Source organism: Propithecus coquereli, unplaced genomic scaffold (assembly GCF_000956105.1).
Source record: "Propithecus coquereli isolate 6110/MARCELLA unplaced genomic scaffold, Pcoq_1.0 Scaffold123, whole genome shotgun sequence".
NCBI lineage: Eukaryota > Metazoa > Chordata > Mammalia > Primates > Indriidae > Propithecus > Propithecus coquereli.
The window spans coordinates 4401064-4411592 of record NW_012136414.1 but is presented as its reverse complement, the minus strand read 5'-3'; the positions used below and the strand labels follow the sequence as shown (position 1 = coordinate 4411592).

Genomic DNA, 10529 nt, shown 5'->3' with positions numbered 1-10529 from the left:
TCTAAAATAAATTAAAATTGATACCAAATGTACATCTAATTAATGCATAATCACACAGAGGGGGATTATTCCAACTTGCTTTAAAACACAGTAATTTGACTATACACACCTTAGTTGGGATACCCTCCAAGGACAAACACATACGCACACAGCAAATGAATAATTAAGTGATTTTCTAATTCTAGTATTCCCAATGTCATTGATAACAGGGATTCTAGATGTATAAGAAAGAACACTCAGGTGTCCCTGTGGTCCTTATTTTGAATTAGTATCATCAGAACAAATTTATGAGATATTTTATCTTTTAAAAAACTACATATACACATTAAATGTATCTATTCATATATATACACATATAAACATATGCATGTACACACACATAGAAATAATGTGTATGTATCAATATATGTATGTGTATGTGTAAAAGAAATCAGGGCACTTTGAAAAAATTGCTGGTTCCAGGTCTGAGGCAGGGAACATGTAAGACGATCTTGGAACATCTTATCATACCAGGGAGCCAGACTCTAAGGGGCTTCCAAGGGGTGTGTCTAAAGGACTCAGCAGGTAAGCTGAGAGGGGCCCATACAACAAAGACATATGATCCAGTTTCTTCAATCAATAAAATTCAAGGGAACAAAAGAAGAGAGAGAGAGATGGGGACCTATAGATTTAAAGGGATTTAAGATTAAAGGATACTTAAGAAACATAACCAATTGTAACATATGAACGTTATTTGGATTCTAATTCAAATTATTAAAAATTTGATATTTGAAGAAAAGAAATTATTTTTTTCAGTGTGATGATATTATGGTTATTTATAAGGGTCCTTATAATTTATTGATACACATGAGGAATTATCATGAATGTGCTTTAAAATAATATAGGAGGAGAGGAAGTAGGTAGGGAATAAATGAAACAGGTTTGACTAAGAGTTGAAAACAACTGAATCTGGTATGATGGATAAATTGGGTATACTGTGCAAAGCTTGTTTACTTTTATAAGTTTAATATTTTTTACAAAAAATTGAATATCTTATTAACGTAAGCACACAAAACATAAACTTATAATTAAATGGATGAAGTGGATGATTCCTCCTTCTCCTTCTTCATTTACATGATACAATTTAAAAAAACAAACAATAAGGATTTTGAATACCCTATAATAACAACATTAAATATATAAATGTTTTACATGCAATCTTTTTTTACATTATGTATAGTAGACTACTTTAAATACCATGTTGGGTATGTAAATTTTCAGAGCTCAGGCTGTGGTACAAATTATGACAGTTCAAAAAATATGATTTAAAAGTGTTTATGTTTATATCCACTATTATTACAAAATACAGCATGAAGTTTAGCATTATGCATTGCATTATACTTATAAAAAGATTTGAGAACAACTCTCATAAGCCTACAAAACATTATACTCTTTAAAAGTAAAAATTCTGTCCTGAATCCTTGTGTATAACCAATAGCACCTAACCACCTACTGATTTTCTGTATTTAAATACTATAAAAGAAGTTACACTTCTGAACACAGCAAAGCATCCTTTAAGATATCACTAGAGAACCTCAAACCAAATTCTAAATTTAAATTCATACTAAGAACCAGTGCTTACCTTGTAGTGCATCACACAGGCAGGTTTATATGGGTGCTCGCTCTCTATAACAGCATAGTGATTAGAGGTTGTACAAGCAGAGAGGCCTTGTTCAGGCTGGTTTCCCGTGGTACTATCTGTTGACTGATTAGGATTGAATGCAGGAGGTGCATACTTCTGATTCAAAATGGCAACTGAGGGAAGTAATTGTTGAACAAGGCCAAAGACTTCTACAGCCACCTAGTATACATATTAAAAAATGGTTAAATGAGATAATAAATGTGAAAGTGGTGTTAAAATTATGAATTACTATAACTGTTGGTTATTACCCTCATTAACAACAATTTCCATTTAGAGTTTCTACTAAGTTTTTGTTCAAAGAGAAATCTGTTCTATGGATAAAAAAAGATTTATCTCAAATGTCATATATGTTATATGAAAATAACCTAGTATATATTTTTAAACACTTGCTGTTTTGTGATCTGAAGTAAATTAGGTTTTACTCAATAGTTAATTATGCCAAAGAATCAATAGTTTATGATTTCCTCCATATCTTGAATATTTCACTATTTTAAAACACTCCTATCCTTTTACATTGCTATTGTTATTTAAGATGGGGAAGATTTGGCATCGACCTCACAAATTTTACAAATCTCAGTTAACTTTATCTTTCCTTATAATATTATGTTTCTAAAATGTATTTCCTATTCTCAAATTCTTCAAATGTAAAGTGAATAAGTAAGGATATTAATTCACTAAACAATACTAAGAACAGAGAGGTTTCACTATTAATAATAACTTCCACCATTTAACATGTTCATCTCTACTTCTCACCTATAACCCAGGTGCCTCAAGGATTAAAGTATTTTTAAAGGAAAGACACAAAATTTAAAAAAATGATTTTTTTTTTTTAAAAGATTCCAACTTATAGAATTAAATTACACACCTTGGGAATAGCAGCAGCTACTGGTCCTATGTAGGCTATAATAAGGGGAAGCAGCATGGAAAACAGACTGGAAGAACTAAGCAGTTCTGGAATGTCATCAGCTAAAAAAGGCATTAAAACTATAGTTAGAAGGTAATCTCATTGTACTGTATACAAGCTATACTAAATATATATGCTGTTTTCTTGAGAAAAATTATGTTGACATTAACTGAATGCTTAAAAAAGACCTGGTACTTTTCTAACGGCTTTATTTACATATGTTCTCTCAAATAATCCTCACAATAAGATACTTCTATTATCCCCATTTTTTTTTTAAGGGAAAACCAAGACACACAGTGTTTAAGTATCTTACCCAAAATACTTAATGGTTATTAGGTATAAGTATTAGGTAAAATGACAGAGCCAGGATTAAAACCTAGGATAACTGAGTCATGACTGTAAACTACCACTCTGGCACCAAACATGGCTTTATCAGTGACATTAGGCAAATTACTTAACCTGTAAAATAGGACAGTAAAAGTAGTTCCCTCATTTGGATGCTGTGCAGATTAAGTGAGTTAATATATAAAAAACACTTAGAACAACACCTATTACATATTAAGCACTCCAAAAATGTTTGCTGTCATTAAGCTATACTGCCTTCTATTTTTCTAAAGAAAGCACTTTGCTGATGAACACTTTAGTCTTTTATTCATGAATATTGTGCTGGAAAGATAAACTGAGTCCAGATTGTGAAGATTTCTACATTACAGGCCAATTATTCTCCCAATATTGGTTTCTTGATCTGCTGTTGCATCAGAACAGGCTGGGCACTTATTTAAAAAAATGCAGTTTAGCCTAGCTTAAACCCCTGGGGATGGATGAAATATTCTTTACTTTTAGTATGTTTCCCAGGTGATTCTGATGTGCAACTAGGCTTAGAAATGAATGTTACAGATAACAGTAAGGGGATGGGGGTAACAGTGAATGTTTTTATAATAATTCTGCTGCCATTGTAGAGGATAACTAGAGAGGTAACTAGAGAGAAATGGGGGAAACGTGGCAGTGAGATTATTAGGATATTATCCATCCATCAAAAAGAGGACATAGGCTGGATGCAATGGCTCACGCCTATAATCCTAGCACTCTGGAAGGCCGAGGCGGCAGGGCCGCTTGAACTCAGGAGTTCGAGACCAGCCTGAGCAAGAGTGAACGACTGTTTCCCCCTCCCCCCACCTCTACTAAAAAAAAAATAGAAAAATTAGCCAGCGTCATGGCATGCACCTGTAGTCCCAGCTACCCCAGAGGCTGAGGCAGGAGGATTGCTTGTGCCCAGGAGTTTGAGGCTGCAGCAAGCTACCATGACACCACTGCACTCTACTCGGGGTGACAGAGCGATACTCTGTCTCAAAAAACAAAAAGGGGGACACCCACTTGCACCATGGCAGCCTGAACTACGGCAATGATAGAGGAGAGAGAGACAAGAAGACAAAAGGCAGAGTTTCCACAGGAAGAACTCAAAAACTGAATTCAGACAGTAAATATGAGGAGACTTTTAGGGATACCCAGACCTCTGGGTGAATGGCAATATAATACTGAAAACAGAACATAGAAGAAAAAACATTTTGAGTACTAAAAGAAGAATAACACAGGGACACAGTTTAATCAAGATAGAATTTTTCTCTTATTGGGGCAACTAAGAAAATAAGAATATCAGACAATTGCTTTTGAACATTCTAAAAAATTCTGCATTAAACTATGGAGAGCATGACTTACCCAAAATTAACATGTACATAGATCTATAATGAATAAAACACTTTAGGATTCTACAAAATGTTTCCTAAATAACTGCGCACAAGTTAGGGAATAAAGAATTTAAAATATGACTACTGAGAAAGAAAAAGAAAAATCTTACCATCCACAGCAAGAGCTCTGTGCAAGAGGTCCTTAGCAGCTCGAACGACAGTGCTTACCACAGAGAGAGCTCTGCTACAGTTTTTATCTTCTTCATTAGCTTTACTCAGAAGTTGGGATTGTAAATCTCCATCAAATTCACTCCTGTAACATGAGGAAATATGAAATTATTTTACAATGGCAGGTAAACATGATTGAATGCTAGGAATCATATCTAGATCAGAGCTCCTCATTTAATTTATAGTTTTAAAAAAGTTAATGTAAAGTTAAAAAAGCAAATATGCAATTATATAATTTCAGGATTGAAAGAAAAAGGTTTCAAAGAAAAATAAAGCAGCATAGGGTATAAAATAAAGGGTGTTATTTTAAATAAGATCAGTTCTCTGAGGAACTGGTATTTAACAAAGGCCTGAATTATGTTTAAAACAACAACAACAAAACAAGCGTGCTAAGATCTGAGGAAAAACTCTCAGGGCAAAGGGAACAGATTGGTGGATTCAAGGAACAGAATGGAGACAAGTATGGCTGGAACGAAAGGAGAAACAGTGAAGAGTGATGGGTGGGAAGGGAAGCAAGTCAAGACAGGTGAGGTTTGAAGGCCACAATGATAACTTCACATTTTATACTGGTATAGGATTGGGATGCTATTGGGTTTTAAGCAAGGGCAGAATTTGGTATGATCTGCATTTTTATCAGATCACTCTGGCTCTGCTGTGGAGAACTGACTGTAGGAGGGCAGCAAAAGGAGGGAAACTGGTTTAGAGGCTACTACAGTTAGCAGGTGGAGGTAGTAGTGGCTTGGGCTAGACTATCGATGAAGAGAGTGGTAGGAAAAGTCAGATTTAGGACATTTTAAAAGTACAGCTGCAAGGAGTTGTTGACTAGATGTCAAGAAGGAAGATCACTAGATGTGAAGGAAAATGAGAAGTCAGGAATAACTCCAGGGTATTTGGCTGTAACTGTGGATGGAAGAGCAATACTCTGGACACATTAAACGTACTGTGTCTATTAGCCAACCATGCAGTGTATACTTAAAAAGAAGATGCAGTGAAGTGGTTAAGAGTGTATCATTTGGAGTCTGATTTCCTACCTACAAGCCTGTCTCCAACTCCTGACCTCAAGTAATCCTCCCATCTCAGCCTCCCAGAGTGTTAGGATTACAGGTGTGAGTCACCGCACCTGGCCTAATTTAATGTTTTCATTTAAAGCTAAGTAGAAAACATTAAAATATCTAAAATAGTGTATAAGATATTGTATAAGATATAAAGTTTGGATAGCAGATGCTATTAATGGGATTGCTAGCTTTCTGAAATATATAACGCATCTTTGTGCATAATATTGCTTTTAATCTACGGTTTGAGAAAGAGAATAATGTACTGTTTATTGTAGTGCTTATGTGACAGAAAAAGTTTTTCTTCATTGGGGTAAAAAGACTAAACAGCTTTTGTATCTCAGCAGCAACACTGTACTACATATAGAGCTATTTACTGCCTAATATTTCTGTTATATTTTGCATGGAAAAAGGAAGCAGAAAATGTAGGACAATTATTTTATACTAACTACCTAGGCAGTGTCCCCAGACTGTTTATGAAGGAAATGAAGAAAGCAGCAAGCCTCTTCAAGTTATATGCAACTTCAGTTAATGCTAAGTGAGGCTGAAGACAAATGTGGTAAATAGTACTCATTACTATCTAAGATTCCAGCTATGTTGCTAGAAGAATTCAGACTCAGTGAGAAACATACATTTAAAAGTTTTTTAACCCAAAGGTTATCATTCTTTATTTTCGACTGTATACATAAGGAATGGTTTTTGTTAAAAATATTATGAAACACACCATTATACATTCTAGGGCACCAGCAGATTGAGCAGGTACAAGATTCACAGACATCAAAATATTCTGCAGACTGGATAACAGGATCTAGGCACAACCACTACCTGGGTAGAGTCAATCTGATCACTGATTTTAGGTATTTTATAAAACGAAATGAATAAATTCCATTTAAATTTGAAATTGCAGATCATAAATTTAAAGTGACAGCAACAGCACATATGCCCAGTATACAAAAATTTCAATATTGAAAAAATAATGGCAAAAAAAAAGTTTTAAAGCATTTACCGTTGTAGTAAAAATTAAATTTATATATTAAAATGACACCTTTTTATATAAATTTGCACAAGTATGTGCTAAGAAGATACACTGTACAATTTAACTATCCAGTTAGCAATTTGGTAGTAAATTATGTATGTTCTACCACTGTAAAGTATTTGCCTTATCTCTACACATACACCTACCTATAGTAGAGTATCTGTGGAATCTGTCCTCTAGTTTGGTTTGTGCCGTTACTACTCAAGCTACACGTGCTGAATGTAAATGTCACACCATCAGGGCACTGAACTGTGGTCATTCCTCCATCTCCATTGGCTGTACGGCTTCCATAGTTCCTCAAGCGCACAGCATATTTAACATTTTCCTTCATGATAAGGATGTAAGACATGTTTATATTTATTAATAATGTACAGAGGATATACAAAAAGAACTCTAGCAGTAAACTGGGCAAATATATTGAACTTCTTTGTCATATTTATAGACAATGTTATTGAATGAGTTTTTAATGAATCAAATATGATAACTAACATTTACTGAATGTCTATTATGTAACAGAAACTGTCCTGAGTACTTTGAGATTTAATTAAATTAATCCTTAAAATGACCTCATGAAATAAGCATCATTATTATCTCTATTTTACAGAGGAGGAATCTGAGGTGCAGAGATGTTAAGTGATTTGCTCAAAGTCACACAGTAAGTGATGGAACTGGGATTTAAACATAAGTAGTGTGACTGGTACCTGCTCTTAATTACACTACCAGAATATTAGCCATAATAAAAGATTTTAAATACATAATATTTTTCCTTGATCAATTCAATTTTCAAAATAATTTTAAATGTAAAAAAGAATAATGAGGAGTCCATTATATTTTTATTTTAACAAGCCCTCAAGAGACAGAAATATATAGGCAGATAGACATGGAAAAAAATACCTGTAAGAAAAAAGTTGTCCAAAAAAGTTGATCCACTGTACATTGAATATGTGAGCTATAGATACTAGTCCTTTATGATCTAGGATATAGACTTCACGATGAAGGCTTTTTGGTTTTTCAGTATCTAAACTTTTTTTGATGAAGTCTCTCATAAACCTACCTTATCTAAAATTCCGCTGTATGATGAAATTTATTTCAGTTGAATTTAGAAATACTTTAATGTTACTCTAATGCTAATAATTACTTTAATGTGGTAAAATTTCTCTATTTTGCTAAATATTTGTTAGAAAATTAAATTATATAAAGTAATGACTTTAATAGTTAATATTTACTGTTAAGACCACTTGTTTTTAAAATGAATTTTGGCATAGAAGGAAAGACGACTAACATTTATTGAGTTGCTCTAACATGCTAGACACTGAGGCAGGCGCCTTATTTCCATTATTTAATTTAATCTCAACAACATTACAATGTAGGTGTTATTCTCCCAATTTACAGGTAAATTTCAAAGTGGTTAAATGATGACTTGCCAGTGTCTTAAAGCTAATATGTAGAAGAGCAGGTATCTGAAGCTAGGTCTGTTTGACACTAAAACCTAATAATACTTAATAATACTTCCTACTGTTCCAGACCTTAAGAGATACTATGCAAAAATAGAATGCAATATCTATAGTATTAATAGAATATAATACAATATCAGGTACATAGCAGGTATTCCATAAATACTTTAAGCACCATACAAGGGATAACTTAGGATAGCTGTATGTAACAAAGAAAACTCATTGAATACTTTTCATTATTTTTAACTACACAATAACACCTCTTATTTACAATAGAGACATGTGGTTGAAATTACCTTTAAAGGAACAACTTTGTCAAGTCTTATTTCAGCTATGTCGCTGGGTGAATCGTCTGTTGTATAAGTTCCTTTGACTAATTCTAGAGATGTCCATCTGTGGGAATGAGTTGAATCTCCTGCATGTTCACTCTAACAAAAACAAAACCCACCAGATTCTTCATTTTATTATATGAACAATTTTGATTTGTAATTACTATTTTTAAAAGGTTTATTTTCTGACATACAAAATTAGTCATTAATATTTCCCCATATTTACTAAAGAAAAAAATTTTGGTATTCCATTCATTTTTATTTGATTTCCTGAGGAGACTACAACATAAATGGGCTTTTCTCATCTGATGTCTTAAACTATTTCTACTTCTTCATAATAAAAGTACTATACCTAATTATAGAACCTTATAAAGTAGAGAATTATTTCAAATTAAATGCTCAAAGGAATCAAGCTAGAGATAGATTCCTATTTATTAGGAAATGATTTACATGCTATCTTTCTTCCCATTTCACTAAAACTTTGTGAAAACTCAGGTACCTTAAATGATTTAGAGAATATCGAAAGATACAGCTAAATCAATAAATAAATACTACAAAATTCCTTAACCACTGATAGAGGTAATAATGTCCATCTGAACACTGTTCATGCTTCTTGAGGGAAAAAAAAAAACTACACAAGACTTGTAATCAGAGGTTTAGCTAAATACTTTCTAGTCTTTAATTTCATCTAAAATCTTTCCCTCTCTGAAAGTACACAAAATATGAAGCAGGAGAGATCCAAGATGGCACTCAAGCAATCAGGTAAAATTATTCTCTTTCAGTTTCTTTAATGGAACCCATCTCTGATTGATCAGCTAAACATTTAAAGGTTTGGACTCATCATACCCGGACAATGATAAGTCCTGATATACAATCCACACAGCAGGGTGAACCCTATAAGAATGATACTTACATCATCAACCAACACCTCTAATTCATATTCATGAATTCCACCTCCTCCATAGACAGAGAAACCAACCACAACTATTCCAGGTTTGTCTACTGAAAAACAGATTGCATCAGGGGACCCATTCCCAGTGTTCCAACTTCTTCCCTGACTCGTTTTTGTGAATCGGTTAGCACTAGCTTTTACAGAGTGAAGAGAATTAAGTCCATCAACCTGTGAACAACAAAAGCAATTACATCAGTAGTTTGTACACCTTTAACAAAACTATCCAAAGGATTCTCAGAAATCCAATAAAATAACCTATATTTAATAAGTGGGTTTAAGCATACCTAAAGGTACATTCTATTAAGAGATTAACCCATAATAAAACCAGATGTAATCATTCTAAATTCACAAATCACTTGACAATATTTTCTTCATTTACTCATATTAAACTATATATTTCACTTAATTATAATGTCAGAACTAAAAACTTGTAAGTTTTCACAGTCATAATGAATGATCACTCACTTTGAAAAGAAATATTAAACATTTTATCAACATTCTAAAAACCAACAGTTTTCGAATTATGCTACAAAGAGCACTAGGACTTCTGCAGGGATAGGTATGCGAGGAAGAGGTGAATTCAAGGTTCCCTTCTTCAATGAGACCACCTGTTCTTACTGTGAATTTCCAAATAAGACTTGATTTGAAGAAAATGGTCTATAATCTAAATTTGAATATCACTGAGGTATACAGAGATGTTTTTATAACTTGGCATTCAATATTTGAGTTTATATATATGCACAACCACCCTAATTCAAACTCTCATTAGAGAAGATCAGTGTACCTATTCTGGTTTAAAACTGCTCTTTTTATTTATACAGCCTGCTTCTAATCTAAGTTGGCTGCAGAAATTTGGGAGAATAAACGAGGAAAAAACTAAAGTTCATGATTCCAGCAAGAATTACAAACCTCTGAGAAAGAAACACAGATATCTAAAGCCAGGACCTTTGAGAACTCCCAAGGTTGTATATTAAGCACTCTGCAATTTTGGGCATTCCTTTTCATTACAAAAGTAAGTTCACAAGGGATAACTCTTTAGCAGACTTCAGAAGGTGATCTATGCATTATAGACTGTCCTGCATCTTCCAGGGTTTAGTACAAAAGGGAAGCATATTATAGTATGAATGAATAAATTTTTAAAAAATTAAAAATTTTCTGATAAGTGCTTCAGTGGCCTCCTAGGCCACAGTCAAAGCAGAGCCAAGATG

At 33.4% G+C, this 10529-nt stretch overlaps 1 protein-coding gene across 1 annotated transcript in view; it reads right to left on the bottom strand.

The window, feature by feature from the left end:
• MYCBP2 (MYC binding protein 2, E3 ubiquitin protein ligase) overlaps positions 1-10529 on the bottom strand; it is a 279976-nt gene that overhangs the window by 117345 nt on the left and 152102 nt on the right. The window contains exons 33-38 of the mRNA XM_012637759.1: positions 9283-9489; positions 8337-8468; positions 6733-6911; positions 4441-4583; positions 2547-2647; positions 1622-1840 (exon numbers count right to left, since the gene is read on the bottom strand). Of these exons, the coding sequence (XP_012493213.1) occupies positions 1622-1840; positions 2547-2647; positions 4441-4583; positions 6733-6911; positions 8337-8468; positions 9283-9489 (981 nt within the window). The remainder of the gene's footprint in view (positions 1-1621; positions 1841-2546; positions 2648-4440; positions 4584-6732; positions 6912-8336; positions 8469-9282; positions 9490-10529) is intronic.